At 42.5% G+C, this 25,218-nt stretch overlaps 2 protein-coding genes across 26 annotated transcripts in view; one reads left to right on the top strand and one right to left on the bottom strand.

Annotated features, from left to right (window-relative positions):
• The window catches only part of Pfkfb1 (6-phosphofructo-2-kinase/fructose-2,6-biphosphatase 1), a 56,434-nt gene extending 47,461 nt beyond the window's left edge, over positions 1-8,973 (bottom strand). For 2 of the 9 annotated variants that reach the window (NM_001374173.1, NM_001374175.1), the window contains exon 1: positions 1,644-1,990. In NM_001374173.1, coding sequence (NP_001361102.1) covers positions 1,644-1,740 — 97 coding nt within the window. In that variant the 5' untranslated portion in view covers positions 1,741-1,990. Of the gene's footprint in view, positions 1-1,643; positions 2,165-6,333; positions 6,503-7,373; positions 7,474-8,004; positions 8,176-8,330; positions 8,470-8,931 lie in introns of those variants that run through there. The other 7 variants (NM_001374170.1, NM_001374172.1, NM_001374171.1 and 4 more) reach the window with 7 other exon arrangements.
• Positions 8,212-25,218, top strand: part of Apex2 (apurinic/apyrimidinic endonuclease 2) — a 161,233-nt gene continuing 144,226 nt past the window's right edge. For 9 of the 17 annotated variants that reach the window (XR_003953030.1, XR_878269.3, XR_878266.3 and 6 more), the window contains exons 1-5: positions 8,241-8,525; positions 9,292-9,375; positions 10,373-10,553; positions 11,071-11,217; positions 11,884-11,953. Coding sequence is in view for 5 of the 17 variants with exons in the window: in XM_030251518.1 (XP_030107378.1) it covers positions 8,342-8,525; positions 9,292-9,375; positions 10,373-10,553; positions 11,071-11,217; positions 11,884-11,953 (666 nt within the window). In the remaining 12 variants the exon portion in view is untranslated. Of the gene's footprint in view, positions 8,526-9,291; positions 9,376-10,372; positions 10,554-11,070; positions 11,218-11,883; positions 11,954-23,735; positions 24,914-25,218 lie in introns of those variants that run through there. The other 8 variants (XR_003953029.1, XR_003953028.1, XR_003953026.1 and 5 more) reach the window with 5 other exon arrangements.

The following is a 25,218-nucleotide window of genomic DNA, read 5'->3' as shown; positions in this document are numbered from 1 at the left end:
GTCCCTCAATAGAGGAATGGATACAGAAAATGTGGTACATTTACACAGTGGAGTACTACTCAGCTATTAAAAACAATGAATCTATGAAATTCCTAGGCAAATGGATGGACCTGGAGGGCATCATCCTGAGTAAGGTAACCCAGTCACAAAAGAACTCACATGATATGCACTCACTGATAAGTGGATATTAGCCCAGAAACTTAGAATACCCGAGATACAAGATACAATTTGCAAAACACATGAAACTCAAGAAGAACGAAGACCAAAGTGTGGACACCTTGCCCCTTCTTAGAATTGGGAACAAAACACCCATGCAAGGAGTTACAGAGACCAAGCTTGGATTGCTTTTGAGATGGAGCCTGCTATATAGGCCTGCGTGGCTGAGAATCTACTGTGAGGCTAAGACTAGTTCTCAAACTTGCAGGAAGTTCCCCCGAATCTGCCTCCTGAGTATTGGTCATGGCCAGCTGTCTTCTGTATCTTCTACATGACTGCAAAGTCATTAATGTATATTGCCTCTCCAACTTGAAAGGCAGATTTCTCAAGAATATAGGGGTTTTCACTCTGGGAGACCTACGTATGCAGAACCTTATTCTCTCATCCAGATTCCTTTCTCTCTAGAGGAGTATTTAGAATTGCTGATGGAAAGAACAATGGAGAACAGGATTTTGTGCTCCACTCTGCTTCTTCTATACATATCCTTCATCCTATGTACTAATCTAATATCCTACATCTCCCTGAAACTGCTATGATGAAGTATTGTTCCCCTTATGTATTAGGCCTACCCCTCCCTTAACATTAAGAGTCCAGCAGCTTCCTTAGCTGTCCGAGTCCTGCAGGCCACAGATGTCTTATCTCTAGCCCCCTTCTGGTCTCTCAAGCTGGGCTGGAAACACCTTGTTGCACGATTATCCCTGCTTATCTATGAGAAATTGTATACTTCGGTTTCAAAGCCTATTTACAAACTTTGCCTCTGTTCCTCCTTAAAATGACAAAGGTCTGAGCTTTGAAATCAAGGAAGCAGGCCTAATTAGAATGTTAAGCTCCAACTCAGAAACAGACCAGGCTTTGTGACACTGTCTTTCCCCTCAAGTCCTCAGAACAGCAAGACTGTCTCTAAATGTCAAGGCAATGTACTCAGTCGTTCCCAGCCGGGGCACAGACTTATTTTTAAGAGGAAGGGCAATTCGGACCAGTGATATGGTAGTGTTGTGGACTCAGCACCTAGCCTCCAAGACACCATGCCAGGAACCATCACCTTCTTTCACCCTGGCATAAATTAAACAAGACCTGTTTCCAGATCTTTCATAAGAGGAGCTAAAATAAAATATTCTCGGGTAGCACTACACTAGGACACTCACGTTCCAGAGAAGCAGCATTCTGACAATTTCTCGAATAAAGAGAGACGGCCCTTAGGTCGGGGGTCCCCATAGTTTGGGCTCTTTTTATCTGAGCCTCACTCTTTGTCTTCTCTACCTGCCTTTCTCTTACTTCCATATCCTTTCTCACATTAGCCTCTAGCAATTTCGTTCAACTGATCATCTAGTCCAACTTCTGTGTGAGGGTAGGAGTGGATGGGGAACAGCGTTTGTTCTTCTAGACCCACCCACCTCCACCACCCACAAATGACAACCCCCACTTACAGCCCCTTCGCCGCTGCAGCAGGCTGCTACTGCTGCTATGTGGAATCCAGATCTTCTGCAACCTGGTTTGAGTGAGTTCTCCCATCTCTCGAGACATCTTAGGCGTTGCAGCTAATGACACCACTGCCCACAAGGTATTGGACCTCACTTCCTATGTTCCTAGCTGTCTTGTCTGTTGCCGTGGCCACAGCAGCAGGTAGGCAGGGGTGATGACAGGGGGATGCACTGGGCTTCTGAGCCTCTCACAGGTTATCTCCAGCTCTGTCTTTTTCTTCTGCTCCCGGATGTACAAGTGGGGATGTGGGTGCCGAGAGCCAGAGGCTGAGCAGAAGTCAGCAGAGGCCTCTGAACTCCAAGGGCTATGTATATAGAAGATAAGTTGGAGCCCAGCAAGGAAGGCAGCCAGCAAGACAGCCCAGGTCTGGCCAGTTACTTCCCGCCAATGAAGGCAGGACTAGTAGAGTATGCAAATAACAGACCAAAGATCATGTGCTTACATCCTGTGTTGTGTGGCATGGCAAAGGTGATGGAGGTAGGTCTAAGCTTTGAAATTAAAAAAAAAAAAAGCAGGCCTAATTAGAATGTTAAGCTCCAACTCAGAAACAGAGATTCAGTACAAGGATCCCCACAACAAAACCACAAACATACTGTTCCTAAATTCAAAATGCAATGTTTTGAGCTAGCAATTAAAGGCTGAAACTGGAAGTAGACTTAAACTACCTCACCGCTCACCCTATTCAACAAGGCACTGTAAAACTGTCTTTCCCTGGAGTCTGCTCCCTGCCTTTCCATGGGACCTCTCCCTCTTAAAATGAGCTGTCCTGGGCACTCTAAAGAGATCGGCACTATCTGATCATCTTTATACTCTCTCCAACCAAGGTTAAATAAATCAGAGTAAATCTGGCACCTTGGGAATAAGAGCGAAGGCAGTCATTACTTGGCAGAGAGCCGATAAGTAAACGCAGCTCCCATGGCCGCCAATGCTGAGATGAGCCAGCACTAAAGGCATCACAATCTAATTCAAACCGGGGCTAAAGCTCTTCGAGCCAAGGTGGTGGAATGGGATCTTAGGAGAGGTGGAAACCACACCGCGGAGAATATGAAGAACAAGAGGCAATGGTGTCTATCTAAATAGCACAAATCCATAGGCCAGAGACATATCATCCAGATGTCTCCCCTTTACTTGTCCCCACTTGTATTGCCATTCCCCCAGTTATTTTGAGACTTTTATCTGTAGAATTCATGCAACTGCACGGCTTGCCTGGAAGATGTCCAAGTGCCCTTTTACTTCATTCTTTGTAACCTTCCCACCCCCAGCAAACCTCCAGTGATTGGGTATTAGAAAGCTCAACTTTCTTCCACTGAGCTGGACTATGCAAGGGCAATCTCTCGGGAAAAGAAATCTCCAGTCCCTGCCCTCAAATGCCCCCAGTTCTTCTTTGCCTTTTAAGATGCGTCCTAAAATATCTTCTCAGAACCTTAGTCTATACAAGGGTTAGAGTCACTCCAGTTGCTGTGCATATACGATTTTCAACATCAAAGCCTACCTATCTAAGGAGCCTACTGAGGCAACGGAGCACAGCAGTTAAGAACAAATGGAATTTGGAGTCAAACTCTCTGGGTGGAATCTTACTTCCATCCATTGCTAGATATGAGAAACCGGGCAGAAGACTGAACTTTTCAGTGCCTCAGTTGCTCTGTTTTGTTCTGCTTTTTCATTTAGTATATAGGGAAGGGTAGTGGGGTCCATTCCCTTGGTGTTAGCGAAGAGCCAATGTGATACACATGGAGAAACCTGGGGAATGTGGAATACACATGATTCAACACTGTCGCTTCCTTTGGGAAGGAAATGATTCATCTTTTTCCCTCAAGTCATCTGCAAGTTCGAGCACATTGTCGTGACACAGGATTAACATTTGCACTGTAAAGACTTCCTGAGAATCAATTAGAAAGGTAAACTCATTTCTAGGTTTCTGTTAACTTAAGTCTGACATAAAACATCAAACACTACATGCTCTCACTTACTGGACAAACCTAAAAGAGGTTGGCGAGGAACTGAGTATAGACTAGGGGGCAAAGGAAAGGGAGAAAGGGAGAACAATAAACAGGCTGGATTCTGGTAAATAGGAGGAATAACTTCTGATGTTCTAGAGCACATTTGGAAAACTATGGTTCACAACAGATAATTGTATACTTCAAAGTAGCTGGTAGAGATGAGAAATAATACTTATTTGAGGTGATACATAAAGCAATTGACCATTGCACATTATATGCATGCACTGAAGTATCATACAGCACTACACAATTATAAACAATTATGTATAAATTTAAAGTAAAAAAAATATAACAAGGTTTTCCCAATTAGCAGACAACTCCTAGAGTCTCAGAAATAGACTTTGTAAGACACAAGTCTCTTAGCCCTAGTAAGACACATAACTAGTGGAAGTCTATTTTAATGATCTTACCATGACTTTTTATGTTTTCCAGTGCCCACAAAGCAACATTTTGTTTATCTTATTTGTTTCTTTCAAATATCCCCTGTAATAGCACAGGAAAATGTATCTGAGAAGGGAATGGCTTGTCCAGGATAATCTAGGTAACATCATGAACATGGCTTTTATGTTTACAATTTTGTCCTTACAACACTGCCAAGAATCAGGACGATAATTTTAGTAGCAAGAAATCTGAGCTAGGTGGCTAGAAGGCCTCTGACAAGGTTTGAATGGGTAAACTCAGGCTCCAGGTTTGACACTCTAATTTAACCCTGCCTAGAACTATGAAACTTCACTACTGTGACCAGTTCTGAGACCAGAAACAGAAAAACAAGTCTTAGAGAAATGCCTCAGACTAGCATTCAAACTTCTTCTAAATCAAGTCCTAAGCTACCTCCCAGTCTTCTATCCCCAGATCCCCCACGCGTAACTGCACTGGCTGATTACAGAGCTCTCAAACACAACATTTTCCTGTCTTTAGGCTCTTGCTCAGCCTGGAGTGTCTTCTATTTTCACTGAACTTTGTCTTGCTTTTCAAGACCAGTTTCAGTGTTTATTTTCTCTGAAAGCCAGCCTTGTAGCCTTGAGTGAAGCTGAGCCTTCAGTTCTCACATTGCTATGTGCCTCTCCGTGAGCTAGGGTTTCTCTGGTCTGGTAACTAAGTAGATTGTGAGCTTCTTGAGGATAGGGCCTGAATCCCTGTGATCTGCTGACTGCTCATCTCAGGCTCTGGTATGGAGGGCACTTGGTCAGTGACCATGTTCACAATCTACATCTCTCTGCTGTAGAGAGAAACATGGCGGCAAGAAATCCCAGTTCAACATAGTAGCTATTATAACAGCTTTCAGGGAAGTGGATGGGGAAGCTGGTTTGTCTGAGGTAAAGAATGGCATCTAAAAAAAAATCTTAAAACTTTAGGATGGAACAGGATAAAATTATGAAACTCTAAGAAGGTTTGATATATTGGTTGTAGACACAGAGTTCACTCAGCATCAGATTCACACGGAAGGCTAAAAGCTGAACCATAAAGCAGAACTATCTCCAGGGAAGAAAACTATGCAGCGTGATGTTTGCAGAGCCATGGAGCCTGCTCCCACCTCCATGTACAGTGTGGAGAGGAAACTCATTTAAAGCATCAAGATAATACAGATGGGCAATAAAGTCATAAATGGTCTTTCCTTATTGGTAAGTCTTGAAATGTGTGGTTGTGAATGTACTTGTTATAGGCTAGAAGGCTGGTGGATCATTACAAGCTTATAGGCTAGATTCATGCATGAGCACATATCAGGACTTCTGTGACAGCAGCCTAGAATCCCTTTGTTCTCAGCGATCTCATAATGCCCTGGTCCCATTATGCCACTGTTTTCAGACTCATGTCTGCTCCAAAAAGCTCACTGCATTCTCGTCTTAGGAGTGGTTCTCCATTGACCATAGTCAGTCAGGAAGGAGAGCACGTAGAGGGTTGTGGGTGGTAGTACCTGTGGGTGTCACATAAAAGCCAAGAGCATGAATCTCATACACAGCATGAAAGCCCTGAAGCAAAAGAACTCTGGATTCTGCCTTTTACACTTTCTTGATCATCAAGCTAGTCCTCTGTGGGAAGTAGGCTAGGGGCTTTCATTTCTATTTCACTTTGACACCCAGAGAAACTAAAGAACTTGTCAAAGTTTCATAGCAAATTAACCCAACTTAATACACTAGAGGCGCGGTCAGAGATACACTTTCTATTGTGCATTTAATTTAAAAATATACACAGACTACGGACGTAGAAGCTAGGCTGGGAGGATCACACAATCACGGCCAGTCTGGGCTACAGAGAGTTTCAGGCCCCCATGGGAAGCACAGTTAGACTCATTTTCCAAAATTACAATCAAATCAAATCAAACAAAAATTGGAATTTCAAAGATAGTAAGGGATTGGTCTTTTAGGCTAGCGTCCTAAAGAGTCAAGTACAAGAGGATTTTAAAATACTGATAGTAAGGAGAGGGCAACATTTGGAATGCAAATAAATAAAATAAGTAATTAAAAATAAAATGTCGACAGTTGAATTACATATGCATATCATCATTCCCCAACTCTCCCATCCCCTTTGAAGTAGCTAAACCAAATTCCTATGCAGAGAAAAATCTTCCAAGGAGCCTGAAGCAAGGATTTTGACCTGTAAAAGACCTGTCTACTTTTCCTTTATGCTCACCTACCTGCTCTCTTAGAGGCTTTTTCTTCCATCGCTAATTATCCAATGGCTCTCTTGCATTTACAGACCCCCAAAGCAGGTCCGGTGGGTGGCATCAAATAGGAAACCGGGAGACATCCGTTGGTTCCTGGGAAGGCTGAGGAAGCACCCTTGTTAAGGGGTGTGTGCAGTGTTGAAATATTAGCTGCTGTACTTGCCAAAGAAGTTCCTGAGCCACCCAGAGACTTTTCTCTTCAGTCCAACCATGTGTTGTTCACCGTGCCCCAAAGGTCAGTACTAATATTAACAAGCCACTGGAGAATGGAGAAATGAAAACCAGCTATTGAGGTGAGCAAGATCTGGATTTCTTTGGGACAAAGCTTTATATTTATCTGCCTTTAGTGCAGTATGGGCAAAATCCCTTGCTTGAAAGCAACTGGTGACATGAAGAAAAATGTTCATTTCCCTTGTCCTAATTAACCCACTCCTGGGATTTGATCTTTAGTCAGTAACTCCCAAAGCATGGAAAAGCTCAAGGCACAGAATTTGAATTACAGAGCTGTTTTTCTGATAGCAGTAACTAGTGACCTTTAAGTCCGATGGGGGTGGGGTGGGGGAGGGGCAGCCTACTGTGGCTCTGTATAGCCATGAAGACGATGGCTCAAAGGCTGTGAAATTCTGAGGGTGTGTGCATTCGAATGGGAATAACTTTGTAGCAATTTTCAGTGGAAAAAAAAAAAACCCTTAGGATGCAAAGTTATAGTTTTCCTGGAAATAGGGCGATTCCTGTTAATTCTGTTTCTGTGGTCACAAAAAAATAAGTCGAGAACTCATCCCTACTGCCCTGCTTATTCATCCATTTGCTAAATATTTATTCCGTTATCATATAAGGTGGGTCAGAGATGGCCACTGCATTCAGGCTGCTGGCAGTCTAGTGACAACGGAAATCAATGGGGGTTGTGCACTGTGGTAAATACTGTGCCATGGACCATAAAGTGCAGTGGTGCCCACAGGAAAAGACGTAAACACAGAGGTGTGTGGACAAAAAAAAAATCAATTGTTTACCTGATTAAGAAGGGTTTAAATCTTGGCTCTACCACTTCTGTGAGGCTGAGACGAATTTATTCAACTTCTACTTAGCTTCAGTGCCTCTTCCTGGATTATCCTAAGAATGAAAGGACACGGTATAGACAGGAAAACCATAACTGCATCGGGAAATGATACTATTCTGGAGCTTAAATGGTCTAGGCCTCGATTTTGCTCATCTGAGAAATGGAGCCAAATGCAAGTCTGTCTTATGCTTTGAGAGTCAAGACAAACATGGCTATACAGGGAGGATTTGAGGCAGTCTCCTTCCTCCAGACTCCATTAAAACGGAGGCTAGCTAGGTTCTTAATTGCTTAACGGAGAAAGTTCCCTTCGCCACTGCCCAAAAGGACTCCAGGGTCTGCAGAAGCCCCTCAGCCACCGCCAGGGGCCGCTCACTAAAGCCAGAGTCCTGTCTCGATCCGGGTAGGGCGTTGGCTCAGCTTGTTTCCCCAGAGGCCTGCCCCTTGACAAAGGGACAAAATCCCATTTGTCAGTAACCTGGCGCATCAGGGGGTACTTTTGTAGTAGAGAAGAGCAGTCAGATTCGGGCGTCCAGGCCAGCATGCGGCCAGAAGAGAAGGAGCCCAACCAGAGACGCGCCTCTCACCAGTTACTCTTCCCAGGTTTTGGTCTGGGTCTTGCTATGTAGCCCAGGCTGGCCTTGAATTCATTACTGACCCTGCCTCAGCTTCCTGAGTACTGGGGTGACAGGCTCGTTTGATCAAGCCCGGTTTTCCTACAGCCTCCACCTTAGTTCCGTCTCCCGCCTAAGAGAACTGAACTCGAAGTCCCGCCCTGCTTGCGTCCTGCCGTCGGAGGGGGCGGAGGGGAAGGTGAGAACGCCCGGTGGAAACGCGAGAGGAAGGCGGGGAGCCAGCTCACTTCCGGGCAGCAATGCATTTGCCCGCCTAAGCTTCCTTTGGGAAACTGTACCGTTTACCAAAATGCTGCGCGTGGTAAGCTGGAACATCAATGGGATCCGGAGTCCCCTGCAAGGCCTTGCATGCCAGGAACCCAGCAGCTGTCCCACGGCCTTGCGACGCGTTTTGGACGAGCTGGATGCTGATATTGTCTGTCTCCAGGAGACCAAAGTGACCAGTGAGCATTCGAGAATCCAAGATCTCTACGGTGTTTTCCTTTTGATGCTAACCTTTGTTCTGTCTCATTTCGCGTTTCGTTTTCCTATACTTAGAATCCTGCCCTTATACCCATCTGAAAGGCCTGATCCTTTTCTTTCTAAACAACCCCACCCCAGCTAGAACCCCTAATTCCGACTCCTGGCCTGCTTTCCCCGTTGAAACCCTCATACACAGATTCCCACTCATTCTATAGCCCGAACTCTGGGCCTTGAATTTTCTCCTTTCATTCTTCTAAGCCAAACACCTCAGTTTTCCATCCCTGCCCCCACCTCAGTCCTTAATCCCCACCTAATCTCTGCCTTTAGCTCAGACTCTTAATTTCTCCTTCCCATATCTCCAATTCCTCTTTTCTCTCCACCTCAAGGCCCTAGATTCATTCCTCTTTGATATCTTACCTCAAATTTAGACCTAATTTCTTCTCCCATAATTCCCAGCTCGAATTCCCTAATTCCCTCTCCTACCTCCCACCCTTCAGGTCCCCAATCTCCACTGCCAGCATCTGTGAGTACTTTAATCTAAATCACAAGACTTAGCTCTGATTTGCCCTCCTCTGCTTCCCTATCTAATTTGAATATAATTTTCTTTCCTGACTTTCCCATCTCTCTAGCTCCTGTCAACATAAACACTTCTCCTGACCCTCAATTACAGCTCTGATGTATGCTAACCTATAACTGTAATTCCAGTCTTTCATGGGTCCATGGTGCTAATTTACCTCTGACTTTATATTTACTTTTTTTTCTTTTTTTTTTTTTTAGGAGATGTACTGACAGAGCCCCTGGCTATTGTTGAGGGTTATAACTCCTATTTCAGCTTCAGCCGCAGCCGTAGTGGCTATTCTGGTAAATGAGGTCTTCTGGGGGTATTTATGTTAGCATTGGTGATGGAGAAAAGGAGTGTTTTGGTATTTAATAAGAAGGTAACATATTTTGACTTTTCATTTCCAAAGCAAATGCTGCTAATTTTAGGTCATATGAAACCTCATATTTATGCACCGAAGTTTCCTTTTGTCCCTCAGAAGTATAGTAATGTACTTCTTCTGAGTTAACTGTATAAGCACTGGACCTTAACTGCCAGGGTTCAAGTCCTGGCTCACATCCTCTCTGTGTTTTCTGACAAGTTACTTTACCTTTGTGTTTCAGGTTTTTCACTGAGAAAATAAGGATAATGGTTATTTTCTAGGCTCTCACAAGGGTTTAGACATAGTCTTGCATGAGGTAATAATGATAGCTAATTTTTCATCAGCATTTGCTATGTATGTGTAAAATACATTATTATTGTTCTTGTAAAATATAACATTATTCTGTGGCTTTTTTTTTTTGGTTTTGTTTTTTGTTTTCGAGACAGGAACTCACTTTGTAGACCAGGCTGGCCTCAAACTCAGAAATCCACCTGCTTCTGCCTCCCAAGTGCTGGGATTAAAGACGTGCGCCACCACTGCCCTATTCTGTGGCTTTTTAAGAGGAAACTGAGGCCTCAGATGCTTTAAGACGCTACAGAGCCATGTATGGCCCCTGAGTTAGGAGGATTGTCCTTACTTTTTTTTTTTTTTTTTTTGATTTTTCGAGACAGGGTTTCTCTGTATAGCCCTGGCTGTCCTGGAACTCACTTTGTAGACCAGTCTGGCCTCGAACTCAGAAATTCGCCTGCCTCTGCCTCCCAAGTGCTAGGATTAAAGGCGTGTGCCACCACGCCTGGCTGTCCTTACATTTTTGAAACAGTTAAATTTGACAAAGATAACCAAAGCTGTTCCTTATATGGATACACTTGGAGTGGGATAGGCTGTACAATGATATATTGGCTGCTGACCCCGTTCAGAATGCTCTTGTCCGTCCCCAGGTGTGGCTACCTTCTGTAAGGACAGTGCTACCCCAGTAGCTGCTGAAGAAGGCCTGAGTGGTGTGTTTGCCACCCTGAATGGAGATATTGGTTGCTATGGAAACATGGATGAGTTCACGCAAGAGGAACTCCGGGTTCTGGATAGTGAGGGCCGGGCCCTCCTTACACAGCACAAGATCCGGTAATAGTCCATATCCTCCTCTTACAGGCCATCACTGGTTCTAGTCCTTGTGTCTAGAATATAAGGCCCATTCTATAGGTATTCAGTTGCTATAAAAATGTTCCCAAACTTGCCTTCCTGTATTTTAGTCCAGGCTGGGCTGAGTGATCTTGGAAAATTCATGCTTCCTTCTGAGCCTTGTGTTCCCCTCTCTACAGAGGGAGACTGGCCTGAAAGAATAGCTTTTTAATTACCATGGGCTCCTCAAAAATAGCTTAGCCAGCACAGAACTCATCATCCTAAGTTGGTTTCTTTCTAGGTATCTTATAGTCATAAATGGCTGCATTATACCCAGTTTACCTGGGTATTATGCCCTCCTTGCCTTATCCAAAGTCCATCCCCCCAAGACTTGCTCATTTATTTCTCCTAACCGTTTTTTGTTCATCCCATGGATAACCATTAACTAGAATCTGCATGGTGGGTGGATATGAAGGGGAGACTTGAAACTGACCTCTTCTGTGGGGCTCTTTTCTCCCAGCACATTGGAAGGGAAGGAGAAGACTTTGACCCTGATCAATGTGTACTGCCCTCACGCGGATCCTGGGAAGCCTGAGCGGCTGACCTTCAAGATGCGCTTCTATCGCCTGCTCCAGATGCGAGCAGAAGCGCTCCTGGCAGCTGGCAGGTATATTGTCAATCTAGACAGCCAGGTTTGGTTGAACACATCTTGGTGGTTGGCCTGTGCCATGCTCTATGATAGGACATAAAATTTTGTCTTTGAGGTCCTTTCTACTCTAGCATCAAATACTGTCATGCTGAACTGACAGCCCTTGTTGTCCTAAGAACTGGAAGGACAGAGTAAAGTGACATGAACTCTGAGCCTTGTACTCTGGCCACTCATTCTGTCTCTTCCCTTACTGGTAACCTCAAAGGCTCTCTGTTAACAGTCTTTTGTCAAATGCCTGTGTGAATCCCTTCCCTGTAGAAGATCTTTGAGGATAAGATAAGGTGATGGTAGTAAATGCCTAGTTCCAAGGATAGACAGGAAAGTGGGAGTAGGTTAGGGTAATCAAGGGGGACTTCTTCCAGGAAGTGGTATCTGAGCTGGTATTTGAAGGGTGAGAAGGATGGCATTAGGTAGAGACCATAGCATCATATAGAATGGTGTCAACATTGCGGCTCAGTATTTGGTTCAAGATGGGAGAACGGAAGAGGCACTTTGCTATGAATAATTGGTATCTAAGCCTATAGGTGGGAGGTAAGCCTCTCTGTGCTCTTGGCCCTGGGAGAAAAGTATATGGGACTCCTCTTTCTTAATGTCCAGTTGACAGTCCCACATTGTGTTTTTCAGTCACGTGATAATCCTGGGGGACCTGAATACAGCCCACCGACCCATTGACCACTGCGATGCAAGTAGTCTGGTAAGGTTCCCTCTAAACCATAGGCCCCAGTTTTGTTCCGTTCACCCAGCCAGCCAAAACTGGGAGTTTGGCACCAGAGGTAGTCTCTTTTATGGAAAAAAATAATGATTACTTTGAGTATATATTTTTTTTTTCATTCTGAAATTACATGTGATAATTGTACATATTTATGAAGTACCACATAAAATTCTGACATGATAGTCAAATGGGGTAAATTGCTGTATTCATATTCATTTCCTCAAACATTTGTCTTTCGGTATGGGCATTCAAATTTTTTTCTACAACCTGGTTTGAAGTATATAGTAAATTATCACCAGTTATTACTATACTGTGGAGTACAAGGCCTTTTTTTCTCCTATCAAACTATTCACACTAGCCAGCCACTGTATCCCTTTCCTTCTGTCTCTCCTGGACTCTTGTGACAACTATACTCTGTTCCATGTGATTACCTTTTGAGACTGCAATACAGGAATGAGGTCACATGGCATCGATCTTTATGGGCTTGCCTTGATTTTTTTTTTTTTTTTTTTTTTTTTTTTTTTTTTTGGTTTTCCGAGACTGGCTGTCCTGGAAGTCACTCTAGACCAGGCTGGCCTCAAACTCAGAAATCCACCTGCCTCTGCCTCCCAAGTGCTGGGATTAAAGGTGTGCGCCACCACTGCCCAGCTCTTGCCTTGTTTTTAAGTCTTCCAGTTCCATTCATTGTGCTGCAGATGACAAGAAAAATCTGTTCTTTCTGGCTAAATGGTATTGTACTCTGTATGCATGTTATATTTTCCTTATTTATTCATTAATGAATATATAGTTTGCTTGTGTATCTGGGCTGTTGTAAATGATACTGCAGTGAATGGGAGTTCAATTGTTTCTTTGACAAACTAATTTCATTTTCTTTGCATAAGACCCAGGGTCCTGGGTTGTTTGAAAAGTCCTTTGAGACTTTAACATGCACACAAGCTTGAGAAATACTGCCCCCAGAATAGATACAAAATTCTTCAACTTGACCATTCTCATAGAAAGGAGTGCTTTGCTAGAAAAACAAGCTGCCTGCTTTTTCTCTGCTCCCATGTGAGCTCAAAAGGTATGGGGATTTCTCCTTGCCTCCTGGCAAGCAGGCAGCTCTTCAGAGGCAGTCACAGATGGAGCTTTTGAGCTATAAAGTGAGGTTCACATAACCCTGTCCCTGTGTTCAGTTAATTTGCTAGAGCAAAGTAAGTACTCAGACAGCCACTATAGCTTATGTCTAAACCTAGCTAAAAAGAATGTTTAAAATGTATCTTATATCTTGGGTATCCTAGGTTTGGGGCTAATATCCACTTATCAGTGAGTACATATTGTGTGAAAAAAGGGGGAGTGGGTGGGCAGGGGAGTGGGGGTGGGTGGGTATGGGGGACTTTTGGTATAGCATTGGAAATGTAAATGAGCTAAATACCTAATAAAAAATGGAAAAAAAAGATAATTAGAATGGGAACAGAGACAGCTGATGGTACTTTGCTATATTTAAATAAACAGATACTAAAGAGCTATGAAAAAAAAGAATGTTTAAAATGATGTAAGCAGGCAGTTAGAGGAAGAAATATATGCAGAGGAAGGTCTAAAAGGGCCCTAAGTGTCAAGCTCCTATTATTCCCGTGGAGTTGGGGTGAGCCATTTTCCCAGTGCACATAGGAGTCCGTCTTCGTTTGTCTTCTTGTACCTGCATGTGATCCGCTGTTCAGAAGCTCACTGAGCCTTGTTGTTCGGGGTTTCATGGAGACGTCACTGCATGAGGATAAGGGTTGAAAGTAGGATAGGGACACCCATCAAGGTCTGGGGAGGTCTTTCATCATTCTGTCCTTGGTGGTTCAGGCACGGAGCCTCCGGAATGAGGCTCTTGTTTTATTAAAAATGGATTGTTTTAATTCAATATATTCTGATCATGGTATCCCCCTTTTCATCTCCCAGATCCTTCTCCTTCCCACCCATCCAGTTGTATGCCTTCTTCTTTTTCTTTGCAAAACGGGGGAAAAGACAGAATAGAACAAAGCAAATAGAAAAAAAAAACAGAGTAGTAGAAGCAGAGAGAGAGAGGGAGGGAGGGAGGGAAGGAAGGAGGGAAGAGAGAGAGGGTGTGAAAGGGGAGAGAGAGAAAGAGAGGGTACATCAAAACACAAAATTACAAATCATAATGTTAGCAAAGGCTAGTAAGGTTTTTAAAAATTCCCAGACAAAGATCTACAAAATACCATTGTATTTGTTTGTCTTGGCCACCTACCCTGTCTTCAGTGTGCTTAATATATCCAGAGAGACTCCATTTGAGAGAACTAATTTTCCTTTGTGAGTGGTTACCTATTAACTTTGTGGTCAGGGATGGGAGATCATGCCCATTTCCCCCTTTCAGTGCTGGATCCCATCTGGCTTGGACTTGAAAGGCCCTATGCAAGCTTCCCCAGCCTTTCTGAGTCCACATGTGAGTGTGGAGGAAATTGTTTTCTTGCTGTCTTCCATCTCCTATGACTCTTACAATCTTTCTTCTTTCTCTGTATGTCTCCCTAAGTCCTGAGGATTCAGTGAAGACACTCATTTAAGGACTGAGTGTCCCAAGGTCTTTGATTCTCTACACATTGTCCAGGTGTGGTTCTCTGTATTTGCTTCCCTATTCTGCATGTGGAAGGACCTCTGATGATGGCTGAGCAAGGTACTGATCTATGGGTAGAGCAGAATGTTGTTAGGAGTTATTATATTGTTGCATTCCTTTAGCAGAACAGTAGTATTTGGTCTTCCCTTGGTCCTTGGCCTGTCTAGTCTCAGGTTCTTGGCCACTAAGGCAATGCCAGGCATGGGTACCATCTCATGGAGTGAGCCGTAAATCCAACCAGAGAGTGGTTGCTTACTCCCATGACTTTTGTGCCACTATTGTACCAGCACATCATGAACGTAGGCTATCATGGTTAATCAAAGGGATTATAGCTGAGTTGGTTTTTACCTTTCTCCTTTGAAAGTATTCAGAGTACCTTCCAGTAGTATGAACACTAGGGGTGAATAGTAGGGATGAAGGCTCTGCTTAGGCACCAGCTTGACTTTTCTGTTTTCAGTGAGATATAGATGTGTTGCCTTTGGCAATAGGGCTTCATCAATTTGTAGAAAGCATTCAGTTACCTTAGCAATAGCCTGAATTGTTTGAGTGTTTCCCTGGGGTTCCATTGGCCAAGAACTCAATTAAATGTAGTCCATTTCTGGTACTAGAGGTTTCAGTAGCAAGAGATATCTAGTTAGGGCTTTGTTTCCCCACTATTTGATGATTCCATTTATATTTCTTTGGTGTGTGTGTGTGTGTGTGTGTGTGTGTGTGTGTGTGTGTGTGAGAGAGAGAGAGAGAGAGAGAGAGAGAGAAAGAGAGAGAGAGAGAGAGAATAAGTTTCTACCGTAGAGGCTTAAAATGACCCCTTGGATGAGCTTTAGTTTTAGCTGTCATCATATTCTATTTTTGATCCTCCTCTTCCTCTTCTCCATTTAATCCTCTCATTTCAGGTCCACCACTCTCCCTCCCTCATCCTGTCTCTCCATAACAATAACTGTATTCTACATATTGTATTCCCCCTTCCTTGGTAAATCCTCCCATCCCTCCTAGTCCCTTACTCTATAACTAACCCCTAGGACTATACAATTGCAGTATGTTCACTGAAGGCTTAAAAGGTAACCTACACATATAAATATGTATACATATTTGTCCTTTTAGGTCTGGGTTACCTCAGTCCGGATGACTTTTCCCCTAGCTTCATCCATTTAACTATGGATTTCTTTTTTTTTTTTTTGGATTTCATTTTTATAGCTAAGTAATATTACATTGTGCGTATGTATCACATTTTCCTTAGTCATTCATTTGTTGATGGACACCTAGACTGTTTGCAATCATGGTTGTTATGAATTGAGCAGGAGTGAACACAGATGAGTAGTGTCTCAGTAGTAGCATGTAGAGTAATTTGGATAGATTCCCAAGAATGGTGTGGCTGGACCTTGAGGAAGATCTCTTTGCACACACACCAGCAATGGATAAGTGCTCCTCTTACCCCATATCCCCAGCAGCGTGAGCTCTCATTTGTTTTATTAATCTTGGCCATCCTGACAGGTGTAAGATGAAATCTACAAGTGGTTTAGATGTGCATTTCCCTGATGACTAAGGATGTTGAACATTATGTTAAGTGTTTCTCAGTCATTTGGGTTTCATCTTTTGAGAACTCTCTGTTTAGGTCTGTACTCCATTTTTAAGTGGTTTATTTTATTGATGTCCAGTTTTTGTTTTTGTTTTTAGTTCTTTTATATATTTTAGACCTTAGTCCTCAATTGATGTGTATTTGGTGAAGATCTTTTTCCTTCTGTAGCCTACTGCTTTGTCCAAATGATGGTGTCCATAAAGCTTTTCAAGTTGATTTATTTATTAATTGTTGTTCTTGGTACGTGTGCTATCGGTTTTCTATTCAGAAAGTCTAACTGTGCCATTGAGTTCAAAGTTATTCCCTCACTTTTTCTTCTGTCAGATTCAGGGTTTCTGGCCTTGTGTTGAAGTCCTTCATCCATCTGGAGTTGAGTTTTATACAGGTGGATAAGTATGTATCTATTTGCATTCTTCTATATGTAGACATCCAGATTGGCCAGCCAGTTTGTGTATCTGGCTTCTTTATCTAAAATCAGAGGTCTCTAAGTTTGTGGGCTTATGTCAGGGTCTTTACTTCTATTCCATTGATCAATATATCTGCTTTGTTTGTTTGTTTGTTTGTTTGTTTTTGCCAATGCCATGTTGTTTTTATTACAATTGATTTGCAGTACAATTTGAATTTAGGAATGATGGTAGACATCTCCAGTAGTTTTTTTTTTTTTTCATTGTTCAGGAATGTTTTAGCTATCCTGGGTGTTTGGTATTTCCATATGAATCTGATTATTGTCCTTAGCATTTTTATGAAGATTTGTGTTGGAATTTTGATGGGTGTTGCATTGAATATGTAGATTGCTTTGATTAAGATAGCCATTTTCACTATATTAATCCTATCGATACATGAACATGGAATATCTTTCCGTCTTCTGGTATTTTCTTTAAGCTCTTTCTTCATTGACTTCAAGTTTTTAATTATACAGGTCTTTCACTTGCTTGATTAGAGTTACCTCAACATACTTTGTATTATTTGAGGATATTGTGAAAGGTGTTATTTCCCTCATTTCTTTCTCAGTTCATTTGTCATTTGTATATAAGAAGGCTACTGATTTTGTATCCTGCTACTTTTCTGAAAGTATTTGTCAGCTGTAGAAGTTTTCTGGTGGGGTTTTTAGGGTCACTTATGTATATTAATGTCATCTGCAAAGAAAGATACTTTGATTTTTTTCTTTCCATTTTTTATCCCTTTAATCTTTTTCTGTAGTCTTAATGCTGTAAGTAAATACTGTGAATAGGTATGGAAAAAGTGGACACCCTTGCCTTCTTCATTTTAGTGGAAATGCTTTGAGTTTTGCTTAGTTTAAGTTGATGCTGACTGGGCTTGTGTGTTTTTTTTAAAAGATTTATTTATTTATTATATGTAAAGTACACTGTAGCTGTCTTCAGACACACCAGAAGAGGGCATCAGATCTCATCAAGGAGTTGTGAGCCACCATGTGGTTGCTGGGATTTGAACTCTGGACCTTTGAAAGAGCAGTCGGTGCTCTTAACCACTGAGCCATCTCGCCAGCCCGACTGGTCTTGTTTTAAATCACCTTTGTTATATCAAGGTCTGTACCTTATATCCCTAGTCTCTCCAGGACTTTTTTTCATGAAGGGGTTTTGGTTTTTTCGGTGGCCTTTTTTTATCGAATGACATGATCATGTGGTTTTTGTCTTTCAGCCTGTTTATGTGGTAGATTATATTTATCAATTTACATATGTTGAACCATCCCTTTATCTCTGGGATGAAGCCTACTTAATCATGGTGGATGATCTTTCTTAGATTCACTTCAAATGTTTCGATGTGTTCTTAGATTCACTTCAAAAATATTTAACAAGTATTTTTGCATCTATGTTCATAAGGGAAAATGGTCTGTAAATTTCTTTGTTGGCTTTGTATGGTTTAGTTGTCAGGGTAATTATGGACTCTTAAAAAGAATTAGGCAGTGTTCCTTCTGTTGAGGAGTCTTGGCATTAATTCTTCTAATGTCTGGTAGAATTTTACACTGAATTCATCATGCCCTAGGCTTTCTTTCATTGGGGAACTTTTAATAGTTGTTTCTATGGCCTTCACCAGGGGTTATAGGTCTGTTTCAATTGCTTATCTAGTCTTGATTTAACTTTGGTAAGTGGTATATATCAAGAAATTTAAATATGCAGAGGACCTAACTCAAACCCATGCAGGCTCCCATGAGCTCTGAAGTTGGTTCTGTGGGTTGTGTTCTCGTGGTCTCCTCAACCCCTCTGGCTCCTACAATTTTCCTCTCCCTTTTCCATGTAGTTCCTGAGTTCAACCTAATGCTTGGGTGTGGTCTCTGCATCTGCTCTCACTAGCTGCCGGAGGAAGCCTCTGTGATGGCAATTGGCTATGTCCCCTTTTCATCTCTAATTTTTATTAATTTGGATCCTGTGTCTTCTCTTTTGGTTCATGTGGATAAGGTTCTGTTGGTCTTACTTTCTCAAAGAACCAGCTTCTTGTTTTATTCATTCTTTGTGTTCTATTTTGTTTATTTGTTTCTATTAATTTCAGCCCTGAGTTTGATGATTTCTTGTTCTGTACTACTTTTCGGAGTGGTTTCTTTTTGTTCTAGAGCTTTCAAATATGCTCTAAAGTTACTAGTATAATATCACTACAGGTTTGTTTTTAATGTGAGCATTGTATGCTGTGAGCTTACTCTAAGAACCACCTTCATTGCCCCTAAGTTTGGGTATATTGTGTATATTCATTTTCATCCAATTCTAGAAAATCTTTCATTTCTTTCTTGATTTCTATCTTGGTCCATTTTTATTCAGTAGAGACTTGTGCAGTTTCCATGACTTTGTAAACTTGCTCTTGTTTCTGTTGTTGGTAGCTTTAATTTGTGGTAGTCTAATAGGATCTAGGGTGTTACTTCAATTTTCTTTTTTCTGTGGAGACTTGTCTTATGACCAAGTATGTGGTCAATTTTTTAAAGAAAGTTCCATGATACTCTTCTGTGTTTAGGTGAAATGTTCTGTAAATATCTATTAGGTCCATTTGATTCTGACTTTATTTAGCTCCAGCATTTCTCTGTTCATTATTTGTCTGGATGAACTATTCATTGTTCAGAGTAGTGTATGGAAGTCTCCCACTATCAGTGTGTGTGGGGGAGTCAATATGTGATTTGAGCTGAGGTAGTATTTCTTTTATAAACTTGGTTGCCCTTGTGTTTGTGGCATCAATGTTAAGAATTGCAGTGTCATCTTGGTGAATTTTTCCCTTGATGAGAATGAGTGTTCTTTCCTATCGCTTCTGATTAATTTTGGTTTAAAGTCTATTTTCTTGATATGAAACTGGCTGCACCTGTTTGGTTCTTAGGTTTATTTGCTTAGAATTTCTTTTCCAACCCTTTACCATAATGTGATATCTATCCTTGATGATAAGGTGTATTTCTTGGATGCAGCAGAAAGATGGATCCTGTTTTCAAATGCAGTCATTTGGTCTGTGACTTTTTATTATAGAATCGAGACGATTAATGTTGAAGGTTACCAATGATTATTGATTCCCATTAATTTGTTTCTATAGTATATTTTTCTCCCCTTTTGATCAGGGGTTATGCATTTCTTGAGTTTCCTTGGGTCTGTCTAGCCTCTTGAGATTGAATTCTGTCTTCTGTGGATTATGTTTAAGCTCGATTTTATTGCGGAATTCTTTCTCCATCTGTTGAAAGTGAAAGTTTTGCTGAGTATAGTAGTCTGAGCTGGTGTCTATGATCTCAGAGTTTGTAGAACATCTGTCCAGATTCTTCTGGCTTTCAGAGTCTCCTTTGACAAGTCAGATATAATTCTAACAAGTCTGCCTTTATATGTTACTTGGTCATTTTCTTTTGAAGCTTGTAATATTCTTTCTTTGTTCTGTAGGCTTAGAGTTTTAATTATTATGTGCCCAGGAGACTTTTCTTTACTGGTCCAGTCTATTTGGTATTCTCTATGCCTCCTGTACTTTGATAGATATCTTCTTTGGGTTAGGGAATTTTTCTTCTGTGTTTTGTTGAAAATCATTTCTGCCCCTTTGAGCATTGTAATTTTTCCTCCTCTAATTCTCTTATTTTTAGATTTGGTCTTTTCATAGTGTCCCAGATTTTCTGAATATTTTGTGCCTGGATTGTTTTGGGGTTTTTGTTTGTTTGTTTTGTTTTTCTTTTTCTTTTTTTTTAAATCTAACATTTTCTTTGACTGAGGTATCTATTTCTTCTACTTTGTCTTGAACATTCCAGATTCTCTCTTCCATGTCTTATCTTCTATTGGTGAGGCTTGCCTATATGGTTCCTTTTCAAGTTCCTAAATCATTTCTGATTTTATGTCAGTGTGGGCTTTCTTTAGTAATTCTCTTTCTACTTTGATGTCTTGAACCATTTTCATTAGTCCATTCCACTGTGTGTGTTTTCACAGACTTCATAAAGGGATTTATTCATAACCTCTCTAAGGTCCTTGGACAGACATATCCATAATATATATTTTGAAGTCCTTGTCTTGTGCTTCACTTATAGTGCATTTCTCTCAGGGTTTACTATAGAAGAGATTCTGGGAAAGGCACACTGTCCTGCTATTATTGTGTTTTTATTTTGTCTAGGCATCTGGGATTAGGAAGATTGTAATTATAGGTGTTGATATTTGGTTTTGCCTTTGTTGGATGGGCGTTCCATTCCTTGGATTTTGTTAATCTATCTGGGTCTTAGGGAAGAAAGTGTGATGGCTGTTGTGTATGTTGCCTTGTAGAGAGTGCTTCTGTAGGCCAGTGGTTGGCAGAGAATTGTGTTGTCCTAGGAGAGAAGACTGAGAGAGGCTTAATACCTAGAAGTAGACTTCACAGGGAGCTGGGAGGTGCTGTGGGAAGCGGGGATTTATCAAGTAGGTTACAGCAGGGCAAAGAATTATCTAGACAGACAGACAGAAATGAGCCGAGTGATGGAGTCTCCAGTGAATGAAGGTGAAGTAGGAGGAGGAAGAGATTGTAATGGAAGACAGGAACTGTAATATGATAGACTTACTTGAATCCCTGCCAGCTGTAGCTACTGCAGGTTCCTGGTAGAAAGGTTTTTAGGGTTTTTGGAGGCTGACACAGGAAAGAGATGGATCAGAAGGGGTGTTGAGGAAGGAGGCAAACTGGGTTTGCCACAAGCTTTGGTGGAGTCCCCAGGGAAAGGAGGCAGATTGGAAGGACTATCCCCTGCAGGCAATCTATTAGAAGGCTGGGGATGGGACCGGGGAAATTGCAGTGGAGGACAGGAAAGAGGCTGAAGTTGGCCTACTTGCTTCCCAGGCCAGAGTGGACACTGGGTTCCCAGGTAAGAGAGTGTTTCTAGATATTAGCACAAAGGAACAAGAATGGGCTTGAACGTGTAGGTGAACTGAAAGGGTCCACAGGAAATAGGAAAGCTGGGTTTGTCTCAAGGTTTGGAGGAGTATCCAGGGAATGAAGGCAGGATGGGAGGACCATCCCCTGCAAGCATTCTGCCAAAGGGCTGGGAATGAGACCGAGGAATTGCAATAGAAGACAGGAAGGAGAGTGATGATGGCCAACCTGCTTCCAGGCCAGTTCGCCACTGGATTCCCAGGTAGAGAGTCTAGACTAGGGGTCCCATGGCCTAAGATTAGAGAATCTTTAACTGGCTACCTAAATTTGAGGAAAGGTTAGTATATGTAGTCTGCCTTAGGGAGAAGTTGTACTTTCTAGAATTTGCTTTGAGGAAGAAGTTAAAATTTAAAAAGCACGAATGAAAACAGATTGTATCTAATACTGCCAAAGGCATGATCAGTGGTGGCACTGTACAACTCATCCCTAGAGTTGCTTCAGAAAGGGGATGTGGGAAGATTCCTTAGTTAGTGTTTAAGAGAGCCGTGGAAACGTAGTCATGACTCTTGGTAGAACTGGGCTAATATGAAGTGTTGACAGTGTGGCAAAGACGATAAACACTGCAAAGTACGAGCCTTTGGTCACGTCCTGCCTCATTTTGCATTGGTAATTCTTGGTCTTTCAGCTTCCTGTGGTAGTACTGGATACCGTTCTGCCTTCTCCAGTTAGTTCAGAGCTACCTTAGATGTCTCCAGTCCACCTTTATCATTGTTCCAGAAAAAGAACAGCACAGGAGATGGGTACAGTCCATTCCAAACAATGGCATGTGCCTGTTTTCCACCAGAGCTGCTTGTCTAGTCTTCTTGTCCTTTTCTACCCTTTTGCCACAGCCAGCCAGTCATTAGCATTTGTTCTATCTTCAAATTATCTCATGTTACGTTGTTCTGTCCTCTTTGGCATCATGCTAGTCTAAGTATCTGTCACCTTTTACTTGATGGATTATGGTGGTCTTATCCTACTGGAATCTTCAGTCTGGTGTCTCCTCTGGTCACTGAGATATTTTGTACCCTCCTTCCACAAGTCCATTACAGAGCTGTTCTTTGAGTTTGGAGCCCCCTATACTGGAGTTACTACCACATGGCCTTCATATCTTCTTTTCAGATCCTTTCCCCAAAGCAAGCATCCTTTGTTATCAAGACTGTATCTACTTTGCCCCTAGCATCAATTCTGTCACAAAACAGGTGTCCTGTGACTATGTTTTTACACTAAATCAATGGGTTTATAAGTGGGTAAGCTGGATAAATGTATGGAGTGGCTGGATCAGGGATCAGAGACAAAGGCACAGATGTGGATGCTTGAATCCCCTAAGCTCCCAAGTGAAGGGGGAATGTCAGTGAGGACATTGACACACATTGTAGTCCACAGTGGCCTCAAATTGATGCCAGTTTTCCTACCTTAGCCTCCTGAGTTGTGAACTTATAGGTATACCATCATGGTTGGGTTTGTTTGGCAGTCTTTTGAAAATTAGTTCTGGGAATTACTTTGATTAACTAAACAATAGACCTTCACATTTGGCAAGGTAACCACAGTATGGGATAGACAGAAGGACAAACAGAAATTTTTTTAAAGAGTTATTTTTTTTTATCCCATGTATCTGGGGCGGGGATACACATAAGTGCAGGTTCCCATAGAAGCCAGGAGGCATTGGATTCCCTGGAACTGGAGTTACAAGTGGTTCTGAGGTATCTGTATGAGTGGTGGAGTCTAACTCAGGTGCTCTGCAAGAGGAGTACATGTTTTAAGCACTGAGCTTTCTCTTTAATTCCAGGCTTTGATTTGTAGCATCATTTATTTAAAAGCTCATGTTGTGGGAGAAGGAGAGATGGTTCAGCTATGAAAAATGCTTAGCCCTCTTGCAGAGGACCTGGGTTTGATTCCCAGCCTTCTCATGGCAGTTCAAAACACTAGTTCCTAAGAAACTGATGACCTATTCTGGCCCCCACGGGCACTGCATGTATATGGTACACAGACAATGAAGGCAAAAGACCCATACATAAAAGCAAATTCAGGGAGGGAGGAAGGAAGGAAGGAAGGAAGGAAGGAAGGAAGGAAGGAAGGAAGGAAGAAAGAAAGAAAAGAAACCAAAGCCTAGTTTTTCCTGGTCCAGGCTATATGACCTTGAACAGGAATCTTCTTTAGGACAACCAAATATTCTTATTTGTAAAATGAAGCAGTTAGTCTAAATTTCGTCCTGTTTTAAGAATCTAGTTTTGGCTTTTCATTCCCTTTCCCTTTCCCAGGAATGCTTTGAAGAGGACCCAGGGCGTAAGTGGATGGATGGCTTGCTCAGTAACCCAGGGGATGAGGCTGGACCCCACATAGGGCTCTTCATGGATAGCTACCGCTACTTGCATCCAAAACAGCAGAGGGCTTTCACCTGCTGGTCAGTGGTCAGTGGTGCACGCCATCTCAACTATGGCTCTAGACTTGACTATGTACTGGGAGATAGGGCCTTGGTCATAGATACCTTCCAGGCCTCCTTCTTACTCCCTGAAGTGATGGGCTCTGACCACTGCCCTGTGGGAGCTGTCTTAAATGTATCCTGTGTGCCAGCAAAACAGTGCCCAGCTCTGTGTACCCGCTTCCTCCCCGAGTTTGCAGGTACCCAGCTCAAGATTCTTCGCTTCCTAGTTCCTCTTGAGCAAGAACCTGTGCGGGAACAGCAAGTCCTGCAGCCCAGCCATCAAATCCAGGCACAGAGACAGCCAAGAAAAGCCTTCATGCATTCAACCAGGCTTCGGAAAAGTCAAGGTGGCCCCAAAAGAAAACAGAAAAACCTGATGAGTTACTTCCAGCCTTCCTCCAGCCTTTCCCAAACTTCTGGTGTGGAGCTGCCTACCCTGCCTCTGGTGGGCCCTCTTACAACCCCAAAGACTGCAGAAGAGGTGGCAACAGCCACAATGCTAGAAGAGAAGAACAAGGTTCCAGAGTCCAAAGATGAGAAGGGAGAAAGGACTGCCTTCTGGAAGTCTATGCTGAGTGGGCCCTCACCCATGCCCCTCTGTGGAGGCCACAGGGAGCCATGTGTGATGCGTACTGTGAAAAAAACAGGACCCAACTTTGGTCGCCAGTTCTACATGTGTGCTAGACCCCGAGGTCCTCCCAGTGACCCCTCTTCCCGCTGTAACTTCTTCCTCTGGAGCAGGCCCAGCTGAACAGACTGAGGCATAGGGATGTCTTCGTGTTCACCCCGTGCACGGGGTCAGATGCCAGGTCCCTGCCTATGAAGGCTTCTTTTTGTTCTCTGCTTTCCCTCCACTCCTTCCCTTCTCCCCCTAGTGCCTCTCCCCTTTCACATCTCTGTTTCTTCCTCTTTGCACATGGAGGAGCAGGGAACTAATTTAATCCCCTTCAACCCTTGTTAGGGCATAAATAACATTTTGTTCATAAATAAAGGTCACGTCTTTGTTTCAGTAGACCATGTTGAGTGGATATTTTAGATGCACTCTAAAAAGTTGAGTGTGAGGCTCTCTCATTTCGAGGCTTGCTTGGCCTCATGTAACCCAGTGAGATACTATCAAGGCGACATGGTGGAGGGAGGAGTTGTGCTCCCCAGGAAAGGTGAGCTCTGGGGATCATTTGCTACTCTGAGGTTGGATCAGTGAAGAAGGTGGGTGTAGTGTGAGGGTGTGTATTCTTAAAAGAGTTTTCTAAGTAGTGTGTTCTACAGCTGTTACACATGAATCACCAGAGAGAAAGAATTGGTGTTTCGGCCTTCAGAGG

Source organism: Mus musculus, chromosome X (assembly GCF_000001635.26).
Source record: "Mus musculus strain C57BL/6J chromosome X, GRCm38.p6 C57BL/6J".
NCBI classification, from domain to species: domain Eukaryota; kingdom Metazoa; phylum Chordata; class Mammalia; order Rodentia; family Muridae; genus Mus; species Mus musculus.
The sequence above is the reverse complement of the archived record's forward strand: the minus strand, read 5'-3'. Positions and strand labels throughout refer to the sequence as shown.